The sequence below is a fragment of the Oncorhynchus clarkii genome, chromosome 12, assembly GCF_045791955.1.
Source record: "Oncorhynchus clarkii lewisi isolate Uvic-CL-2024 chromosome 12, UVic_Ocla_1.0, whole genome shotgun sequence".
NCBI lineage: Eukaryota > Metazoa > Chordata > Actinopteri > Salmoniformes > Salmonidae > Oncorhynchus > Oncorhynchus clarkii.
Genome location: NC_092158.1, coordinates 10,927,097 through 10,950,407, shown reverse-complemented (window position 1 = coordinate 10,950,407; position 23,311 = coordinate 10,927,097). Strand labels below are relative to the sequence as shown.

Below are 23,311 nucleotides of genomic sequence, written 5' to 3'. Positions count from 1 at the left end.
TTTCCCATTAGATACAGAGGGTCTTATTCTGTTGACATGATAATCGATGCTTGGCTGACGGCAGACAAGCTAAAAAAAATATATATATATATATCTTTTTTGGTTCATTAAAATCTCATATAGGTTATACCTGCTCTCTAGCCAACAGAACATAGATATCACTGTTGGGTAGAGCGCACGTGACGATACCAGTGGGCACACTCGCTATATAACGCAACATTATTTTTGTGAACGAATCATCAGTAGTGTTGAAAATGTAAACCACTTCAACTCCCATGTACCGAAAAACTTTTTTTAAATTCTGTGCTTGGGAATTGAGCTGCAAAAGGTGTTTTTATGTGCGCTATGTCACCACGCACAGCCTTTTATCTGCAAAGAGTCCATTTGATTGAAACAACTCAGGTGGTAATATGGGCGTATTGTTTTTATGCAGAAGTTTGAATATTCATATTAAAACCTGTCGCCAATTGAATGGAAACCTAGCTATTACCTAATTGACGTATTCAATTGAATGTCATTAATCAGTATCAAATATGGGGTGAAGTTAGGCTACCCTACTACCAATTTCTCATCATAAACAAGTTTTCTCTGTTCTGGGATTGCAGAGGGAGTCTGTCTTACAACTGAAGTAGCCTGCAGATTTCACACACCTTCCCTCAAAGGTATTCTTAGAGAGCATCCTGTCAGAGTCCCGGGAGATGGCATAGCTTCTGTACTTGGAAAATTCCTAAATTCCCTCTGGAAGCCAACCACAGTTATTTAAGTAATGCTTTAAAGAAGCCATGGCCAGTCTTTCACCAGTGAACTTCTTGACACAATGCTCGCTTAACCCGGAAGCAAGCTGCACCAATGTGTCGGTGGAAACACTGTACACTTGGCGATTGTGTCAGAGTGCATTGCGCCCGGTCCGCCACACAAGTCGCTAGAGCGTGATGAGAAAGAGGACAAGCAGGCCGGCCAAACCCTCCCCTAACACGGCCGTCTAATGGGCGTCCTGTTCACGGCCGGCTGTGACACAGCCTGGGATCAAATCAGGATCTGTAGTGACGATGCAGTGCCTTAGACCGTTGCGCCACATGTACACTTAAAAAAATAAATATATATGTGTGTGTATGTATGTGTATATATATATATATACACACACACTACCGTTCAAATGTTTGGGGTCACTTAAATGTTCTTGTTTTTGAAAGAAAGAAAGGCGTTTTTGAAAGAAAATAACACAATTGATCGGAAATACAGTGTAGACATTGTTAATGTTTATTGTAGCTGGAAATGGCTATTTTTTTTTATGTTTTATTTTTAAATATCTACATAGGTGTACAGAGGCCCATTATCAGCAACCATCACTCCTGTGTTCCAATGGCACGTTGTGTTAGCTAATCCAAGTTTATCATTTTAAAAGGCTAATTGATCATTAGAAAACCCTTTTGCAATTGTTAGCATAGCTGAAAACTATTGTCCTGATTTAAAGAAGCAATAAAGAGTTCCTCTGTCCAGTGTCTGTGTTATTTTGCCCACCGTGATCTTTTTTTTTTTTGTTATTCGCCAGTCTGAGATGACTTTTTCTTTGCAACTCTGCCTAGAAGGCCAGCATCCCGGAGTCGCCTCTTGACGTGTTTTGCGGGTACTATTTAATGAAGCTGCCAGTTGAGGACTTGTGAGGCGTATATTTTTCAAAGTAGACACTCTAATGTACTTGTCCTCTTGCACCGGGGCCTCCCACTCTTTCTATTCTGGTTAGGGCCAGTTTGCGCTGTTCTGTTCTGTTATTCTTATTGTGTTACTTTTTATTATTCTTATTTTAGTCTACTTGGTAAATATTTCCTTCTTGAACTGCACTTTTGGTTAATGGCTTGTAAGTAAACATTTCATGGTAAAGTTTACACTTGTTGTATTTGGCGCATGTGACAAAGTTTGATTTGATATAAATATAAAACAAAACAGTTTCGTGATTACAATTTTGTTTCATCTTTTGCCTTCAGAACAGCCTCAATTGGTTGGATCATGCACTCTACAAGGTGTCAAGTATTCCACAGAGATGCTGGCCCATGTTGACTCCAGTGCTTCACACAGTTGTCAACTTGGCTGGATGTCCTTTGGGTGGTGGACCATTCTTGATACACATGAAACTGCTGTGCATGAAAAACCCAGCAGCGTTGCAGTTCTTAACACAAACCCCTGCGCCTGGCACCTACTACCATACCCTGTTCAAAGGCACTTAAATATTTGTGGCTTGCCCATTTACCCTCTGAATGGCATAAATACACAATCCATGTCTCAAGGCTTAAAAATCCTTATTTTAACCCGTCTCCTCCCCTTCATCTACACTGGTTGAAGTGGATTTAACTGGTGACATCAATAAGGGATCAAAGCTTTCATCTGGATTCACTTGGTCAGTCTTTCATTTAAAGAGCAGGTACTCAGTGTATAATTTTTTCCGCACTCAGATATTTCTCTGTTAGATACTGCTCATTCTGATATGTCTTAATTTTTTTTATAAACTTTTGGATGATGTGTGTATTGTTATTGTAATGCTAGATTTTGCTGCTCTGTTGTAGCTAGAAACATAAGCATTTCGCTGCACCTGCGATAACATTTGCAAAACTGTTTACTCCACCAATAAACTTTGAATTAAGACTCATAGGCAAGAATTTCACCAAGACACCCTACCCTGTCTAGTTTGAAAGCTGGTTGTAACACTACCTACCCCTATTATGAGGAGGAGAGAGGCCTAGATTGGACAGGGACTGTGTCATGTGTTCTTCACCGGTAAGGCAACTTAGAGATAGACGACACACATGAATGAAGGTACGTGGGAAAGGTTGCTCAAAGTAGTTTACTGTACCACACCTTACTACAGGTACTGTTGACCTGGTTGGCAGCTCGTATGCCTTTGTTCGTGACTGGCACTGTTGGCTCGGCTGATTGGAGAACTCACTCTGCTTAAACACAGTGGGAAAAAATACTAGCCTGTCAGTCGAATAGGGGAAGAGCACGTTCGGAGTAGAGAACTCCTTCAAGACTGTTGGAAAAGCATTCCAGGTGAAGCTGGTTGAGAGAATGCCAAGAGGATGCGAAACTGTCATCAAGGCAAAGGATGGCTACTTTGAAGAATCTCATCTCAAATATATTTTGATTTGAAAACTTTTGGTTACTACATGATTCCAAATGTGTTGTTTCATAGTTTTGATGACTTCACTTATTTTACAATTAAAAAAATAAAGAAAAACCCTTAAATGAGTAGGTGTCCAAACTTTTGACTGATACTGGTCAAAGGGTAGGCTAATGGGCTATATACATTCCTGATAATCCCAGTCAGTCTTCAGTGAGAGTGAAGAGCAAGTAGGGCTGAGAATGGCCATGGACCTCACCATACGATATTATCACAATACTTAGGTGCTGATACGATATGTATTGCGATTCTCAAGATTTTACACTGTGTACAAAATCATTAAGGACACCTGCTCTTTACATAACATAGGTCAGGCGAAAGCTATGATCCCTCCCTCCACTTGTTAAATCCACTTCAATCAGTGTAGATGAAGGGGAGGAGACCGGTTAAAGAATTATTTTTTTAAGCCTTGAGACAATTGAGACATGGATTGTGTATGTGTGCCATTCAGAGTGAATGGGCAGGACAACAGATTTAAGTGCCTTTGAACAGGGTATGGTAGTAGGTGCCAGGCACACCAGTTTGAGCGTGTCAAGAACTGCAATGCTGCCGGGTTTTTCCACGCTCAACGGTTTCCCGTGTGTATCTAGAATGGTCCATCACCCAAAGGATATCCAGCCAACTTGACACAACTGTCGGAAGCATTGGAGTCAACATGGGCCAGCATCCATGTGGAACGCTTTCAACTCCTTGTATAGTCCATGCCCTGACAAATTGAGGCAGTTCAACTCAATCTTAGGAAGGTGTTCTTAATGTTTTGTACACTAGGTGAATATGTATTGTGATTCGATGTTCCAAACATATTGCTCTCTATATGTCTGCTGCAAGAGAGACGAGACAGCATGGAGAAAAATTAGTTTTGATCAGTCAGTGAAATAAAAGCGCCGACGACATGTTTACTCACCATAAAGGAAAAAAGCAGATGGATAACTAGCTATAGGATGAAAAATACCGCCACAGCTACAGTTATCTAACACTACTTTGTCTTTTCGAAGTAGGCCTATTGGCCAAGGCAGACTGAGGTCGCCAACAATGTTATCCATTCAAATAATTTCGACTGTTGTGTGATAAAATATGTTTTTATTATAACATGTTTTGTTTTAAATGTTTCTTTTGCAGAATGAAACCAGAGTTCTCCGTGTCAAGGTTGTGGCAGGCATTGATCTGGCAAAGAAAGACATTATCGGAGCCAGGTGAGCATGAGCTAGGCTGTGTTTCTGTGTGTTTGGCTACCACTGCTGCCCTTTTGAATTCTCTAGAACATTCCAAAGACATTGCGCCAACCTAGACTAGTAAACCTTGAGCCAAACCTAGATTAGTAAACTTTGAACCAAACCTAGATTAGTAAACCTTGAGCCAAATGTTCTCAATGATTACTAAACTGACTTTACTTCCAAATCACATGACCCAGATCCATAAGTTAAGAGAAAATGAGGTATTGTCATATCCATTTTACCCATGGATTTCTACCAAGGTTTTCTTTTGAGAAATTGTGCGTGAGCTTTGTCCCCCTCCCCCTTTTTGAAAATGTTTTAAATAAAAGATTAACAATTTAAATGTGCTTTTATGCTGACAAGATTTAAAAGGTTAATTTAAACAGAGGGCCTATTTTCTTTGTGCTAAATGCAGGCAGGGATCAAAGGAGTTGCTTAAACGCAGTTCTCACTGTGTAATCGTGGTAATATAGAACACCATCCTGTGAAGACACATGGATAGATAACTAACCTGCGTATCTGTTGCTTCATGCTCCATTGTGTAAGATCTGTGTGTTGTTTCTAATGAATTCCAATGCCCTCCTGACCAATGCAAAAGACAACAACACAATCACTCATTAGCTTTCTAAAGCGCACCCTCCCTTTTTTTAGTTAAACATTTTCTACTCTACTCTATTGTTTGTGTTCTGTGGAGTGCAGCAAGGCCTTCTAGTGAGTTGTGTCCCAAATGGCTCCCTATTCGTGCACCACAATAGTAGTGCACAGTAGTAGCACTTATATAGGGAATAGGGTTCTGCTACAGACCTACATACAGCCCCTCTGCCAAGGCTCTGCTACAGACCTACATACAGCCCCTCTCCCCAGGCTCTGCTACAGACCTACATACAACCCCTCTGCCCAGGCTCTGCTACAGACCTACATACAGCCCCTCTCCCCAGGCTCTGCTACAGACCTACATACAGCCCCTCTGCCCAGGCTCTGCTACAGACCTACATACAGCCCCTCTCCCCAGGCTCTGCTACAGACCTACATACAGCCCCTCTCCCCAGGCTCTGTTACAGACCTACATACAGCCCCTCTCCCCAGGCTCTGCTACAGACCTACATACAACCCCTCTGCCCAGGCTCTGCTACAGGCCTACATACAGCCCCTCTCCCCAGGCTCTGCTACAGGCCTACATACAGCCCCTCTCCCCAGGCTCTGCTACAGGCCTACATACAGCCCCTCTCCCCAGGCTCTGCTACAGGCCTACATACAGCCCCTCTCCCCAGGCTCTGCTACAGGCCTACATACAGCCCCTCTCCCCAGGCTCTGCTACAGGCCTACATACAGCCCCTCTCCCCAGGCTCTGCTACAGGCCTACATACAGCCCCTCTCCCCAGGCTCTGCTACAGGCCTACATACAGCCCCTCTCCCCAGGCTCTGCTACAGGCCTACATACAGCCCCTCTGCCCAGGCTCTGCTACAGGCCTACATACAGCCCCTCTCCCCAGGCTCTGCTACAGACCTACATACAGCCCCTCTCCCCAGGATCTGCTACAGACCTACATACAGCCCCTCTCCCCAGGCTCTGCTACAGACCTACATACAGCCCCTCTCCCCAGGCTCTGCTACAGACCTACATACAGCCCCTCTCCCCAGGCTCTGCTACAGGCCTACATACAGCCCCTCTCCCCAGGCTCTGCTACAGACCTACATACAGCCCCTCTCCCCAGGCTCTGCTACAGACCTACATACAGCCCCTCTCCCCAGGCTCTGGTACAGACCTACATACAGCCCCTCTCCCCAGGCTCTGCTACAGACCTACATACAGCCCCTCTCCCCAGGCTCTGGTACAGACCTACATACAGCCCCTCTCCCCAGGCTCTGGTACAGACCGACATACAGCCCCTCTCCCCAGGCTCTGCTACAGACCTACATACAGCCCCTCTCCCCAGGCTCTGGTACAGACCTACATACAGCCCCTCTGCCCAGGCTCTGGTACAGACCGACATACAGCCCCTCTCCCCAGGCTCTGCTACAGGCCTACATCAAATGAAAATCAAATCGCATTTTATTTGTCACATGCGCCGAATACAACCTTACTGTGAAATGCTTACAAGCCCTTAACCAACAATGCAGTTCAAGAAATAGTAAAGAAAATATTTACTAAATAAACTAAAGGAAAAAATATATAAAATCAAAAAGTAACACAAGAAAATTACATAACAATAACGAGATTATATACAGGGGGTACCAGTACCGAGTCATTGTGCGGGGGTATAGGTTAGTCGAGGTAATTTGTAAAATGACTATGCATAGATAATAAACAGCGAGTAGCAGCAGTGTAAAAACGAAGGGGGGGGGTTCAATGTAAATAATCCCTGTGCCATTTGATTAGTTGTTCAGCAGTCTTATTGCTTGGGGGGGTAGAAGCTGTCAAGCAGTCTTTTGGACCTAGACTTGGCGCTCCGGTACCGCTTGCCGTGCAGTAGCAGAGAGAACAGTCTATGACTTGGGTGACTGGAATCTTTGACCATGTTTTGGACTTCCTCTGACACCACCTTGTATATTGGTCCTGGATATCAGGAAGCTTGGCCCCAGTGATGTACTGGGCCGTACGCACTACCCTCGGTCAGATACATACAGCCTAGGTTACTCCTCTGGTTTGGATCCTTTTGGCCTAACCTATTCTATTTCTCCAATATCTTTATCCCTTCCTCTCTGAATTATTTCCCCCCATGAAACAGCTGGAAAGGAACGAAGTCCTCACTAGACCAGAGATTTCACATTAGTATTACCAGAATGGTTATCTAGTCAAATCAAACTATATTTGCCACATGCACCGAATACAATAAGTGTAGACTTCACCGTGAAATGCTTACTTACAAGCCCTTAACCAACAGTGTAGACTTCACCGTGAAATGCTTACTCACAAGCCCTTAACCAACAGTGTATACTTCACCGTGAAATGCTGACTCACAAGCCCTTAACCAACAGTGTATACTTCACCGTGAAATGCTTACTTACAAGCCCTTAACCAACAGTGTAGACTTCACCGTGAAATGCTGACTCACAAGCCCTTAACCAACAGTGTAGACTTCACCGTGAAATGCTGACTTACAAGCCCTTAACCAACAGTGTAGACTTCACCGTGAAATGCTGACTCACAAGCCCTTAACCAACAGTGTATACTTCACCGTGAAATGCTGACTTACAAGCCCTTAACCAACAGTGCAGTTCAAGAAGAAGAAAATATTTACCAAGTAGAATAAAATAAAAAGTAACAAAATAAGAAAATCAAATAATGAGGCTATATCAGTGTGCAGGGGTACAGGCTAGTTGAGGTAATCTGTACATGTAGGTGGGGGCGAAGTGACTATGCATAGGTAACAAACAGTGAGTAGCAGCAGTGTACAAGAGGGGGGGGTGTCAGTGTAAATTGTCCTGTGGTGATTTTTATGAATTGTTCTGCAGTCTAATGGCTTGGGGGTAGAAGCTGTTGAGGAGTCTTTTGGTCCTTGACTTGGCGCTCCGGTACCGCTTGCCGTGCGGTAGCAGAGAAAAGTCTATAACTTGGATGACTGGAGTCTCTTTTATGGGCTTTCCTCTGACACCACCTATTCTATAGGTCCTGGATGGCAGTAAGCTTGGCCCCAGTGATGTACTGGGCCATTCGCACTACCCTCTGTAGCGCCATGCCGAGCAGTTGTCATACCAGGCGGTGATACAACCGGTCATGATGCTCTCCATGGTGTAGCTGTAGAACCTTTTTGAGGATGTGAATTTGAGTGGGTATGTGAATTTGAGTGGGTCTAGGGTCAAAGCACTTCATGGCTACCAACATGAGTTCCACGGGCTGTAATTATTTAGACAGGTTACCTTCGCTTCCTTGGGTACAGGGACTATGGTGGGCTGCTTGAAACATGTAGGTATTTCAGACTCAGTCAGGGAGAGGTTGAAAATGTCGGTGAAGACACTTGCCAGTTGGTCTGCGCATGCTTTGAGTACACGTCCTGGTAATCCATCTGGCCCAGCGGCTTTGAATGTTGACCTGTTTTAAAAGTTTTGTTCACATCAGCTACCGAGAGCGTTATCACACAGTCATCCAGAACAGCTGGTGCTCTCGCGCATGCTTCAGTGTTGCTTGCCTCGAAGCGAGCATAAAAGGCATTTAGCTTGTCTGGTAGGCTTGTGTCACTGGGCAGCTCGCGTCTGGGTGTCCCTAATAGTTTTCAAGCCCTGCCACATCCGACGAGCATCAGAGCCGGTGTAGTAGGATTCAAAGCTTCAATACAGGTTTAAGTTTGCTTGTTTGATGGTTCGTCTGAGGGCATAGTGGGATTTCTTATATGTGTCCGGATTAGTCTCCCACACTTTGAAAGCGGCAGCTCTAGCCCTAAGCTCGATGCGGATGTTGCCTGTAATCCATGGCTTCTGGTTGGGATATGTACGTACAGTCACTGTGGGGACGACGTCATCGATGCACTTATTAATGAAGCTGATGACTGAGGTGGTGTATTTCTCAATGCCATTGGATGAATCCCGGAACATATTCCAGTCTGTGCTAGAAAAACAGTCCTAAAGTGTAGCATCCGCGCCATCTACCCACTTCTGTATTGAGCGCGTCACTGGTACTTCCTGCTTTAGTTTGTCCAGAAGTTATTTTCGGTCATAAGAGGTGGTAGCAGCAACATTATGTACACTAAGTTAAAAAATAAGTTACGCAAAAAAAATAACAAAATTGCACAATTGGTTGGGAGAATGTAAAATGTCAGCCATGTTCTTCGGCACCATCTTTACTTTTCGCAGCCTAAACCTGGAGTTGACCTATTTACATGATAATGAACATCAACTCCAACAACAGGCTCGATTAGAATAAGTCAAAGCCCATGGAAAAGCAATAACTAGCTAACTTCCCTCACTAGGAGAGTAATTTAATTTTTGGTTGTTTAGCAGATGCTCTTACCCAGAGCGACTTACAGTAGTGAGTGCATGCATTTTCGTACTTGTCTACTGTGGGAACAAACCCACACTCCTGTTTGTTGCAAGCTCCATGCTCCAACTGGGCCACACAGGACAACTGTGTAGTGGATCCCACACAACAGGGTTTCCCCATCGTGTGTGTGTACAGTTGAAGTCGGAAGTTTACATACACTTAGGTTGGAGTCATTAAAACTCATTTTTCAACCACTCCACATTTCTTGTTAACAAAATATAGTTTTGGCAAGTCGGTTAGGACATCTACTTTGTGCATGACAAAAGTAATTTTTCCAACAATTGTTTACCAGCAGAATATTTAACTTATAATTAACTGTATCACAATTCCAGTGGGTCAGAAGTTTACTTACACTAAGTTGACTGTGCCTTTAAACAGCTTGGAAAATTCCAGAAAATTATGTCATGGCTTTAGAAGCTTCTGATAGGCTAATTGACATAATTTGAGTCAATTGGAGGTGTACCTGTGGATCTATTTCAAGGTCTACCTTCACACTGAGTGCAACTTTGCTTGACATCATGGGAAAATCAAAAGAAATCAGCCAAGACCTCAGAAAAAAATAGTGTAGACCTCCACAAGTCTGGTTCATCTGTGGGAGCAATTTCCAAACGACCTGATGGTACCACGTTCATCTGTACAAACAATAGTACGCATACCGCTCAGGAAGGAGACGCGTTCTGTCTCCTAGAGATGAACGTACTTTGGTGCGAAAGTGCAAATCAATCCCAGACCAACAACAAAGGACCTTGTGAAGATGCAGGAGGAAACGGGTACAAAAGTATCTATATCCACAGTAAAACGAATCCTATATTGACATATCCTGAAATGCCGCTCAGCAAGGTAGAAGCCACTGCTCCAAAACCGCCATAAAAAAAGCCAGACAACGGTTTGCGACTAGACATGGGGACAAAGATTGTACTTTTTGGAGAAATGTTCTCTGGTCTGATAACTGTTTGGCCATAATGACCATCGTTATGTTTGGAGGTAAAAGGGGGAGGCTTGCAAGCCGAAAAACACCATCCCAACCGTGAAGCATGGGTGGTGGCAGCATCATGTTGTGGGGAGGTACTTTGCTGCAGTTGTGACTGGTGCACTTCACAAAATAGATGGCATCATGAGGCAGGAAAATTATGTGGATATATTGAAGCAACATCTCAAGACATCAGTCAGGAAGTTAAAGCTTGGTCTCAAATGGGTCTTCCAAATGGACAATGGCCCCAAGCATACTTCCAAAGTTATGGCTTAAGGACAACAAAGTCCAGGTATTGGAGTGGCCATCATAAAGCCCTGACCTCAATCCTATAGAAAATTTGTGGGCAGAACTGAGAAAGCATGTGTGAGCATGGAGGCCTACAAACCTGACTCAGTTACACCAGCTTTGTCAGGAGGAATGGGCCAAAATTCACCCAACTTATTGTGGGAAGCTTGTGGAAGGAAACCTGAAACGTTTGACCCAAGTTAAACAATTTAACGGCAATGCTACCAAATATTAATTGAGTGTATGTAAACTTCTGACCCACTGGGAATGTGATGAAAGAAATAAAAGCCGTAATAAATCGTTCTCTCTACTATTATTCTGAAATTTCACATTCTTAAAATAAAGTGGTGATCCTAACTGACCAAAGACAGGGAGTTTTTACTAGGATTAAATGTCAGGAATTGTGAAAAACTGAGTTGAAATGTATTTGGCTAAGGTGTGTGTAAACTTTCGACTTCAACTGTATATGTATATAAAAATGGCCACCCCCCATTCAAGGGATAACACTGCCACACATTAACCCCTTAGTAGAGCTTTTGCAAAGCCTATCTCAAATCAAATTTTATTTGTAACACACACATTTAGCAAATGTTATTGCGGGTGTCGCGAAATGGTTGTGTTTCTAGCTCCAACAGTACAGTAATATCTAACAATTGACATCAATACACACAAGCTAAAAGTAAAATAATGGAATTAAGAAATGTATAAATATTAAGACGACCAATGTCGGAGTGGTATTAAAATACTAAATACAGTAGAATAGAATTCAATATATACATATGAGATGAGTAAAGCAAAAATATGTTATCATTATTAAGTGACTAGTGTTCCAATATGAACGTGGCCAGTGATTTTAAGTCTATGTAAACTCAGCAAAAAAAGAAACGTCCCCTTTTCAGGACCCTGTCTTTCAAAGATAATACGTAAACATCCAAATAACTTCACAGATCTTCATTGTAATGGGTTTAAACACTGTTTCCCATGCTTATTGTAATGGGTTTAAACGCTGTTTCCCATGCTTATTGTAATGGGTTTAAACACTGTTTCCCATGCTTATTGTAATGGGTTTAAATACTGTTTCCCATGCTTATTGTAATGGGTTTAAACACTGTTTCCCATGCTTATTGTAATGGGTTTAAACACTGTTTCCCATGCTTATTGTAATGGGTTTAAATGCTGTTTCCCATGCTTATTGTAATGGGTTTAAACGCTGTTTCCCATGCTTATTGTAATGGGTTTAAACGCTGTTTCCCATGTTTATTGTAATGGGTTTAAACGCTGTTTCCCATGCTTATTGTAATGGGTTTAAACGCTGTTTCCCATGCTTGTTCAATGAACCATAAACAATTAATGAACATGCACCTGTGGAACGGTCGCTAAGACACTAACAGTTTATAGACGGTAGGCAATTAAGGTTACAGTTATGAAAATGTAGGACACTAAAGAGGATTTTCTACTAACTCTGGAAAAACACCAAAAGAAAGATGCCCAGGGTCCCTGCTCATCTGCGTGAACGTGCCTTAGGCATGCTGCAAGGAGGCATGAGGACTGCAGATGTGGTGAGGGCAATACATTGCAATGTCCATACTGTGAGATGCCTAAGGCAGCAATACAGGGAGACAGGACGGACAACTGATTGTCCTTGCAGTGGCAGACCACGTGTAACAACACCTGTACAGGATCGGTACATCTGAACATCACACCTGTGGGACAGGTACAGGATGGCAACAACAACTGCCCGAGTTACACCAGGAACGCACAATCCCTCCATCAGTGCTCAGACTGTCCGCAATAGGCTGAGAGGCTGGATTGAGGGCTTGTAGGCCTGTTGTAAGGCAGGTTCTCACCAGACATCCCCGGCAAAAACATTGCCTATGGGCACAAACCCACCGTCACTGGACCAGGCAGGACTGGCAAAAAGTGCTCTTCACTGACGAGTCGCGGTTTTGTCTCACCAGGGGTGATGGTCAGATTTGTGTTTATTGTCGAAGGAATGAGCGTTACACCAAGGCCTGTACTCTGGAGCGTGATCAATTTGGAGGTGGAGGGTCCATCATGGTCTGGGGTGGTGTGTCGCAGCATCATCGGACTGAGCTTGCTGTCATTGCAGGCAATCTCAATGCTGTGCGTTACAGGGAAGACATTCTCCCTCATGTGGTACCCTTCCTGCAGGCTCGTCCTGACATGACCCTCCAGCATGACAATGCCACCAGCCATACTGCTCGTTCTGTGTGTGATTTCCTGCAAGACAGGAATGCCAGTGTTCTGCCATGGCCAGCGAAGAACTCGGATCTCAATCCCATTGAGCACGTCTGGGACCTGTTGGATCGGAGGGTGAGGATTAGGGCCATTACCCCCAGAAATGTCTGGGAACTTGAAGGTGCCTTGGTGGAAGAGTGCGGTAACATCTCACAGCAAGAACTGGCAAATCTGGTGCAGTCCATGAGGAGGTGATGCACTATAGTACTCACACACATACTGACTGTTACTTTTTATTTTGACCCCCCCCCCTTTGTTCAGGGACACATTATTCAATTTATGTTAGTCACATGTCTGTGGAATGTCTCAGTTGTTGAATCTTACGTTCATACAAATTTTTACACATGTTAAGTTTGCTGAAAATAAACGCAGTTGACAGTGAGAGGACATTTCTTTTTTTCGCTGAGTTTATATGGGGCAGTAGCCTCTAAGGTGCAGGGTTACGTAACTGGTTGGAAGCCGCCTAGTGATGGCTATTTAACAGTCTGATGGCCTTGACATTGAGCGACTGAAAAACAGCTTCTGTCTCAGCTTTGATGCACCTGTACTGACCTTGCCAGGTGAACAGACAGTGGGTTGGGTGGTTGTTGTCTTTGATTTTCTTTTTGGCCTTCCTGTGACATTGTGTGCTTTAGGTGTCCTGGAGGGCAGGTAGTTTGCCCCCGATGATGCGTTGGGCAGACCGCACCACCCTCTGGAGAGCCCAGTGGTTGTGGGCTGTGCAGTTGCCATACCAGAAGGTGATACAGCCCGACAGGATGCTCTCAATTGTGCGTTCGTAAAAGTTTGAGGGTTTTAGGTGCCAAGACAAATTTCTTCAACCTCTTGAGGTAGAAGAGGCGCTGTTGCGCCTTCTGATCCACACTGTCTGCCTGTGTGGCTGGACCATTTCAGAATGTCAGTGATGTGTACGCCGAGGAACTTAAAACTTTCCACCTGCTCCACTGCTGTCCTGTCAATGTGGATAGGGGCGTGTTCCCTTTGCTCTTTCCTGAAGTCCAGCTCCTTTGTTTTGTTGACATTGAGTGAGAGGTTATTTTCCTGGCACCACTCCCAGTACCCTCACCTCCTCTCTCTAGGCTGTCGTCATTGGTTGTTATTTCAAAAGGCGAACAACAAGTGGCATCCTAGCTAATACCTACTCACAAGGATTCCTAAATCATTGCTAAGAATAATGAAAATGACTGCAGTCAATAATAGCGTCACTGCTATTAGCTTCACCACATACTATGTAATGCCGTTTGGGTCTTTGCGTGTCAAAAAAAGATACAGTAGCACTGTCAAAGCTGTACAAAAAAATCTGCAAACAAGCAATCACCAGCCACAAACAACATTTTTAATTCCAGGAACCTACAGTGCTCTTTGATGCAAACAATGTTCTTCCCCAAAAATATAGCAAAGCTACAATCTGTTTCAGTAGCTCTAGTTAGCTAGTTAACTATATAGCTAGGTGTCATCTAAAATAACCCTAATTTACAAGACAGTTATTATTTGATTAATGGTGGTCGGACCCATTTTATGTGAAACTAGCCACAATAAGGATTAGCTACAACACAACAGTGGACTTTGCTGTTAGCCTTCAAAATAAAAAGTATAGCATAATTCTACTATTTGTATTCATTTGCATAACTGTCAATGATATACTTTTATTTTGAAGGCAACCCCCAAATTCCACTATTGTGACTAATCCTTATTGTGGCTAGCTTCACAACATGTAACCCGGTCCTTTCGAGCCTCACTAGCCAGATGAAGCTAGTTGGCTGCTTATAACGTTAGCTTTGGGCAACAGGGTTAAGTAGCTGGCTAGCTATTTATTTTCATGAACTGAAGTTCAATTTCAATAGGTGAACAACAAGTGGCAACCTAGCTAATACTTACTGAAGGATTCCTAAATCATTGCTAAGAATAATGAAAATGACTGCAGTTTCTACTGGTCATTGTTTTCAGGCTTGTTGTATTGGTGCTAGCTAGGTACCAAGCTAAAGCTAGCTAGCTACCCCAGAAGTTGCGGTCGAACAAATAATGCTTTATTACCAACGCGGTATTGTAAACGCATCGTTCGTGGCCGGTGTTTGTTTGTTTGCAGACTTTTTTGTACAGCTTTGACAGTGCTACTGATAGTAGTGGTGGCGCTTGGCTTGGACGTGCAAATTCAGAACACACAACATTCTATAATAGTACTGTTATTTGACGTGTCAAATTAAAAGCTTAACGCTTCAAATAGTGTTATTTGACGTTTATCTTTTTTGACACGCAAAGAACCAAACAGCGTTCCATAGTATGTCGTGAAGCTAATAGCAGAGACGCTATTACTGTGTAACTTCGGTAGGGCAACATCTGAAAAATAGCGCACTTGGTAGTGTGTACCGGGGCTCCACCAGAAAGCCAACATCACCCACGACAGAGAACGGTTGATTGTCAAGGGCAATGAATTCCATTATCTTGGCGTTAATGGATTTCACCCCTGAGTTGTCTCGCTGAAATGTTTCTTACTCTTTCAAATGACTGCTCAACTTGTTGACTGCTCGATCCACACAGAAGACATTGTGGGCTAGGTTAGGAATGCTGTGTTGCACGTGTAGCACAACATTTTCCGTGGCATCATTACGTTATATAGATATGCACTGCAGCTTTGACATCGATTTTGCACCCAACTAGACGTCGGGCCAATACCAATGTTGCCATTTTTAACTAATATCATCCGATTCCGATATATTCATCAACTTATATTGTGCATCACTAGTAAGATAAGTTGTATGCTTCCACAAACTCTCACGCTGCCAATTCAGTCTTCATAAAAAAACATGGATGCAATTATTTTATAGTCAAATTTTCAAGCAAGGTAAGACATGCCTCATAATATAAAGTAAAATGTTAAGGTTTCAAGCAATTAAGTATGTTTTCAAAATGCATACTGCCTCCAGCTCACAGCGTAAAGTGGTGTGGGATAGCATTTTATATCATACCCCCAAGACATGCTAACCTCTCACCACTAAATCAAATCAAATCAATCAAATCAAATTTATTTATATAGCCCTTCCTACATCAGCTGATATCTCAAAGTGCTGTACAGAAACCCAGCCTAAAACCCCAAACAGCAAGCAATGCAGGTGTAGAAGCACGGTGGCTAGGAAAAACTCCCTAGAAAGGCCAAAACCTAGGAAGAAACCTAGAGAGGAACCAGGCTATGTGGGGTGGCCAGTCCTCTTCTGGCTGTGCCGGGTGGAGATTATAACAGAACATGGCCAAGATGTTCAAATGTTCATAAATGACCAGCATGGTTGAATAATAATAATGCAGAACAGTTGAAACTGGAGCAGCAGCACGGTGGGGACAGCAAGGAGTCGTCAGGTAGTCCTGGGGCATGGTCGTAGGTTTCAGGTCAGTTGAAACTGGAGCAGCAGCACGGCCAGGTGGACTGGGGACAGCAAGGAGTCGTCAGGTAGTCCTGGGGCATGGTCCTAGGGCTCAGGTCCTCCGAGAGAGAGAAAGAAAGGGAGAAGGAGAGAATTAGAGAACGCACACTTAGATTCACACAGGACACCGAATAGGACAGGAGAAGTACTCCAGATATAACAAACTGACCCCAGCCCCCCGACACATAAACTACTGCAGCATAAATACTGGAGGCTGAGACAGGAGGGGTCAGGAGACACTGTGGCCCCATCCGAGGACACCCCCGGACAGGGCCAAACAGGAAGGATATAACCCCACCCACTTTGCCAAAGCACAGCCCCCACACCACTAGAGGGATATCTTCAACCACCAACTTACCATCCTGAGACAAGGCTGAGTATGGCCCACAAAGATCTCCGCCATGGCACAACCCAAGGGGGGCGCCAACCCAGACAGGACGACCACATCAGTGAATCAACCCACTCAGGTGATGCACCCCTTCCAGGGACGGCATGAGAGAACCCCAGTAAGCCAGTGACTCAGCCCCTGTAATAGGGCTAGAGGCAGAGAATCCCAGTGGAAAGAGGGGAACCGGCCAGGCAGAGACAGCAAGGGCGGTTCGTTGCTCCAGAGCCTTTCCGTTCACCTTCCCACTCCTGGGCCAGACTACACTCAATCATATGACCCACTGAAGAGATGAGTCTTCAGTAGAGACTTAAAGGTTGAGACCGAGTTTGCGTCTCTGACATGGGTAGGCAGACCGTTCCATAAAAATGGAGCTCGATAGGAGAAAGCCCTGCCTCCAGCTGTTTGCTTAGAAATTCTACGGACAATTAGGAGGCCTGCATCTTGTGACCGTAGCGTACGTGTAGGTATGTACGGCAGGACCAAATCAGAGAGATAGGTAGGAGCAAGCCCATGTAATGCTTTGTAGGTTAGCAGTAAAACCTTGAAATCAGCCCTCGCTTTGACAGGAAGCCAGTGTAGAGAGGCTAGCACTGGAGTAATAGGATCACATTTTTTGGTTCTAGTCAGGATTCTAGCAGCCGTGTTTAGCACTAACTGAAGTTTATTTAGTGCTTTATCCAGGTAGCCGGAAAGTAGAGCATTGCAGTAGTCTAACCTAGAAGTGACAAAAGCATGGATTAATTTCTGCATCATTTTTGGACAGAAACTTTCTGATTTTTGCAATGTTATGTAGATGGAAAAAAGCTGTCCTTGAAATGGTCTTGATATGTTCTTCAAAAGAGAGATCAGGGTCCAGAGTAACGCCGAGGTCCTTCACAGTTTTATTTGAGACGACTGTACAACCATTAAGATTAATTGTCAGATTCAACAGAAGATCTCTTTGTTTCTTGGGACCTAGAACAAGCATCTCTGTTTTGTCCGAGTTTAAAAGTAGAAAGTTTGCAGCCATCCACTTCCTTATGTCTGAATCACATGCTTCTAGCAAGGGCAATTTTGGGGCTTCACCATGTTTCATTGAAATGTCCAGCTGTGTGTCATCCGCATAGCAGTGAAAGTTAACATTATGTTTTCGAATGACATCCCCAAGAGGTAAAATATATAGTGAAAACAATAGTGGTCCTAAAACGGAACCTTGAGGAACACCGAAATTTACAGTTGATTTGTCAGAGGACAAACCATTCACAGAGACAAACTGATATCTTTCCGACAGATAAGATCTAAACCAGGCCAGAACTTGTCCGTGTAGACCAATTTGGGTTTCCAATCTCTCCAAAAGAATGTGGTGATCGATGGTATCAAAAGCAGCACTAAGGTCTAGGAGCACGATGACAGATGCAGAGCCTCGGTCCGATGCCATTAACATGTCATTTACCACCTTCACAAGTGCCGTCTCAGTGCTATGATTGGGTCTAAAACCAGACTGAAGCATTTCGTATACTTTGTTTGTCTTCAGGAAGGCAGTAAGTTGCTGCGCAACAGCCTTTTCTAAAATTTTTGAGAGGAATGGAAGATTTGATATAGGCCGATAGTTTTTTTATATTTTCTCGGTCAAGGTTTGGCTTTTTCAAGAGAGGCTTTATTACTGCCACTTTTAGTGAGTTTGGTACACATCCGGTGGATAGAGAGCCGTTTATTATGTTCAACATAGGAGGGCCAAGCACAGGAAGCAGCTCTTTCAGTAGTCTCAGACCCCGTAACGGGAGGAGTAGAGACCAGAGAAGACTCGGCCTCTGACTCCGACTCGCTGCTTAATGGGGAAAACCGGTTGAAAGTTTCTGTCGGCTGAATGAGCGACGCCGGTTGAGCGTTCCTACAGCATTTCCTTCCAGAAACCGTGAGAAAGTTGTCCGGCTGCGGGGACTGTGCCAGGGGATTTATACTACTATCTGTACTTACTGGTGGCACAGACGCTGTTTCATCCTCTCCTACACTGAAATTACCCTTGCCTAACGATTGTGTCTGAAGCTGGGCTTGTAGCACAGCTATCCTCGCCGTAAGGCGAGTACAGCGACTGCAATTAGAAGGCATCATGTTGAGGAAAAAAAACAAAAATATAAACGTTAATTAAAAAGTAAAAACCGTAAAGTTGTCAGGTAGCAAAATAGGTTGGCAAAAAAACGCACAGCAACTCGAAAACAAGTCTGCAAGTTGTGACCGGAAATGACGTCAATGCCAAAGTTAGTTTGCCTGTTTTCAAATAACAGGGTAGGTTAGTGTTTTATATCATACCCCCAAGACATGTTAATCTCTCACCATTACAATAACAGGGTAGGTTAGTGTTTTATATCATACCCCCAAGACATGTTAACCTCTCACCATTACAATAACAGGGTAGGTTAGTGTTTTATATCATACCCCCAAGACATGTTAACCTCTCACCATTACAATAACAGGGTAGGTTAGTGTTTTATATCATACCCCCAAGACATGCTAACCTCTCACCATTACAATAACAGGTTAGGTTAGCATTTTACATCATACCCCCAAGACCTGCTAACCTCTCACCATTACAATAACAGGTTAGGTTAGCATTTTATATAATACCCCCAAGACCTGCTAGCCTGTATTGTTTTTTTCTCCCGGTCAATTTAGACATCGTCTTTTAATTTTTTGGTGGCCAAAAGCCGGCAATTACCGGGTAACGGAAACCCTGCTCTGTCGTCTCATTGTTCTGTCATTACAAGTAACAAAATATGAACCAAATGTGTTATAAAGACTCATGTAAATACTGTTCAGACAGTGTACCAGGCCACACAGGCTCAAACACACTATATTGCCTGTCCTTACTACTCCTGACTCCGCTAAATCACTGTGACATCAGGAGCCTGCCTGGTCAGTAGTCCTGTACTGCCAGCTTCAATCACTCAACAAAACAGGCAGTCAGTTTCACAAACCTGAAATTCTAACTTGGTAACAGATACCACAGAGGCAGCGAAACTGCTTACATGTGTACATTCATGACATTGGACTACACCCAGCTGAATTAGCCTCTGTTTTATTGACAAACACTGAGGCTTAAAATAGAAGTGTGTGTGTGTGTGCGCGTGCATTTTGTGCTTTAAAAATATATATATATATATATATCAGGCTTGTTTTATTATAGTTGCTAAAAACTGAGCAGAAATCTCTGGTTTGGTTTTTAGAGAGATCATCTGTAGCTAGGCTATTACCCTGCTTCCTCAGAAGAGCTTGCCTGGTGCCCCAGACAGTCTCCTCCTCTGCCTCGAGGGGAGGAAGACTCTCAAGGGAGAGCAAGAACAACAAGATCATGGCTGCTCTCCAGCCCTCAATTACTAATTAAAGTATCCCTGCTGCTGAGTCTAATTGTGTGTTTATGTCAAAGTCTGATCCTTCTTGACTAAACAATGGAAATACTGTGTTGCAGACTGAGAGGCTCCTTGGCCCCTGTGTCTGTACTGTATCGCTGCTACAGACGGGAGGGAGTCTCATTGGCCACTGCTCTGTCTCTCTCTCTCTTACACACACACACACACCCTCTTTGATGAATGCTTGTAGAAGCACAATCGGCATGTCACTCGGTTCAAAAACCTAGGAGTTACTGTAACGCCTCAAGGCCTCGCATTCAGGCCCAGGCGTCACCCCTGGCCACAGGCCCAGGCGTCACCCCTGGCCACAGGCCCAGGCGTCACCCCTGCAGCACACTGTCTTGAGACAGTAGCCCTTTGCTGTCATTACCTTGAGCATGAAGGTCTCATCATCAACTGTCTTAATAATAGTCTCTTCTTTTCCCTTCTCTCTCTGCAGTGATCCCTATGTCAAGCTGTCGCTCTACGTTGCGGATGAGAACAGAGAGCTTGCCTTAGTCCAGACTAAAACCATTAAAAAGGTAACCCCTGGGGACAATAATGTTTGATTTTATCAATTGATCAGGAAGTCTTTGTCTGTAGTTTATTATCTAATCCTCTGGCGTTTCCTTCTTGTGTCCTGTGGTTTTTAAACAACAACAATCCAAGTTATTTTTTTGATTGCTGATGAATCTGAGCCGAGAAAGTGTTTCCTGTTTACACTACTGAGCAATGTGAATTGTATTGTGTAGAACCCAGTTAGAGGGAGGATGAGGACCAGCTAGAGACGGCCCCAGAACACTACTGTAGTCTGACGTGAACACCTTTCCACAATATTAATAAGGCTATGTGGGTGAACTCCCTTACCACCAGAGGGAGCTGTTTCATAGAGTTCAGCATATCAAGGTAATAATACACTCAATCTGAGGGACCTCTTGAGGGTATTTTGGAAACCCTGTTTCAGGATTCTTACTATTGTCGTGTTCTAGGCCTGGCCTAACCTAACTAACAGGATTGTGGAAAAATAGCATACAGGTGTTCCACTGGAGTGTCCTTCATAGAATGTAGCCCCGTTTTATTTGATGTATGAAAGACCTGACATCACAAGAGAAGGACAATTCCTTCCATCTTCCTTCCAGTCCTGTCAGAATTAAAAACAATACGGATGCCACATTATTATTCCCAACCACCATCCTCTCCCTCTCTGGGTAAATCTCCTGTGATGATGGCCAGAGCGACTCAGCTTATCCCTTTCCTTCCTGCAGCCAGCCTTCCTAGCCCTCCCATGAAGTCAGCCGTATGCTGTCCATGGCCCTGGCAGGGATATAAATAGCTGACAATGTGCTGCTATGTGGGGCAGAAGACCCTTTTATTTCAGTCACTGTGGGTTTATGAAGGTGTGCTGCTGCCGCAGTCAAAGCACTGTGCAACCTGTGCCTCGTGGCAATATAAGGCTATTTCTGGGCCGGTATTCATAACACCTCTCTGAGAAGGATTGCTGATCTAGGATCAGGTCCACCTTGTCCGTTATGATCTTAAAGCCCAAACTTATACTAGATCAGACAATGTATGAGATGGACCCAGGATTGATTGTAAACTCCTAAGAAACAGGTCAAAGATTGTCCCTGACAGCGATGGATGTATCACATTTATCAGTGCCGTTCTGCTAATATCAGATACCACATAGAGGGTTTCTCTTTGCTCAAGCAGCAAGGTGACCCAGGACTGGATCCATCTCTTAACATATTATGCAGTGGTTCTCCTGTTTGGCATGGAACCTTATCCGAATAGATTTGTATGATGTGTCTTCTCAGTCTAAGAGGAGGTAGAGAGACACTTCCACCACAGTGGGAGATATCACCTGATGTCACAAATAAATTATTTTAACAGAGATGATACTTTATCAAGGATGTAGCTTAACCAGACTACCTTGTAACAATGCCACTTCATTGACATTCTGGTGTGTCTCTTATTTTAATAACCGGAGGTTATTAAGTGAGTCTTCTCACTTAGTTTACAGACTGATTTTAAAGAAAGTGTAGGCTATTTGTTTCACAGCATGCAGGAAACGCAACCAACTGATCAGCCTCACTGAACTTGTTTATCTATTCTTTTCTTTCAGACTCTAAATCCCAAATGGAACGAGGAGTTCTATTTCAGAGTGAGTTTCTTTACATTTACAGTGCCTTGCAAAATGATTTTTTCACATTTTGTTTTACAAAGTTGGATTAAAATGTATTTAATTGTAATTTGTTAACATTCTACACAAAATACTCAAACATTAAAAATATATATATATATATATATATATATCTATCAAATGTCATAAATATAGTCGTTGCATAAATATTTAGCTCCCTGAGTCCATACATGTTAACAACACCTTGAAGAAGAGCTTGAAGAACTGTCAAAAGAATAATGGGCACAATCTCGGTGTGCAAAGCTCTTCGAGACTTACTCAGAAACACTCACAGCTGTAATCGCTGCCAAAAGTGCATCTACAAAGTATAGACTCAGGGCTGTGATTTACTTCTGTAAATTATATTTCTCTATTTCATTTTCAATACATTTTAAAACATTTCTAAGAACATATTTTCATATTTTAATTTGTTCATTGTGGGGTATTTTGTGTAGATGGGTGAGCTGTCATTATTTTATGTTTTATTCCATTTTCTAATCAGGCTGTAACACAAAATATGGAATAAGTCTCTAGGGGTATGAATACTTTCTGAAGGCACTGCATGTAAACACATTATACCCATCATTGTCCTTCTCCATTTTTGTTCATGGGTCTGGTGCTGCTACACCCCATTTTATTGCCATTCAACACTACTATGGAACACTTCCAGACCTCAAACTATGTCATCAAATGGAACAATGGCATTGTTTACAAGTCCATCCACACATATGTGATTCATCCAGCTGGCTATTCTGAGAGGAATAATTGTTCATTCAGTGCTAGTGTTAGCGAGTACATTCAGAGCTAGCGTTAGCGATTTACGTTCAGCTGTAGCCTAGTGTTAGCGATTTACATTCAGGGCTAGTGTTAGCGATTACATTCAGGGCTAGTGTTAGCGATTACATTCAGGGCTAGTGTTCGCGATTACATTCAGCTGCAGCCTAGTGTGAGCGATTACATTCAGGGCTAGTGTTACCGATTACATTCAGCTGCAGCCTAGTGTGAGCGATTACATTCAGGGCTAGTGTTAGCGATTACATTCAGGGCTAGTGTTCGCGATTACATTCAGCTGCAGCCTA

General features: G+C 43.4%; 1 protein-coding gene across 11 annotated transcripts in view; it reads left to right on the top strand.

The window, feature by feature from the left end:
- Window positions 1–23,311, top strand: part of LOC139422700 (NEDD4 like E3 ubiquitin protein ligase) — a 106,818-nt gene that overhangs the window by 5,638 nt on the left and 77,869 nt on the right. For all 11 annotated transcript variants that reach the window (XM_071173970.1, XM_071173950.1, XM_071173955.1 and 8 more), the window contains exons 2-4: window positions 4,295–4,368; window positions 20,514–20,595; window positions 22,176–22,214. In XM_071173970.1, the coding sequence (XP_071030071.1) occupies window positions 4,295–4,368; window positions 20,514–20,595; window positions 22,176–22,214 (195 nt within the window). The remainder of the gene's footprint in view (window positions 1–4,294; window positions 4,369–20,513; window positions 20,596–22,175; window positions 22,215–23,311) is intronic.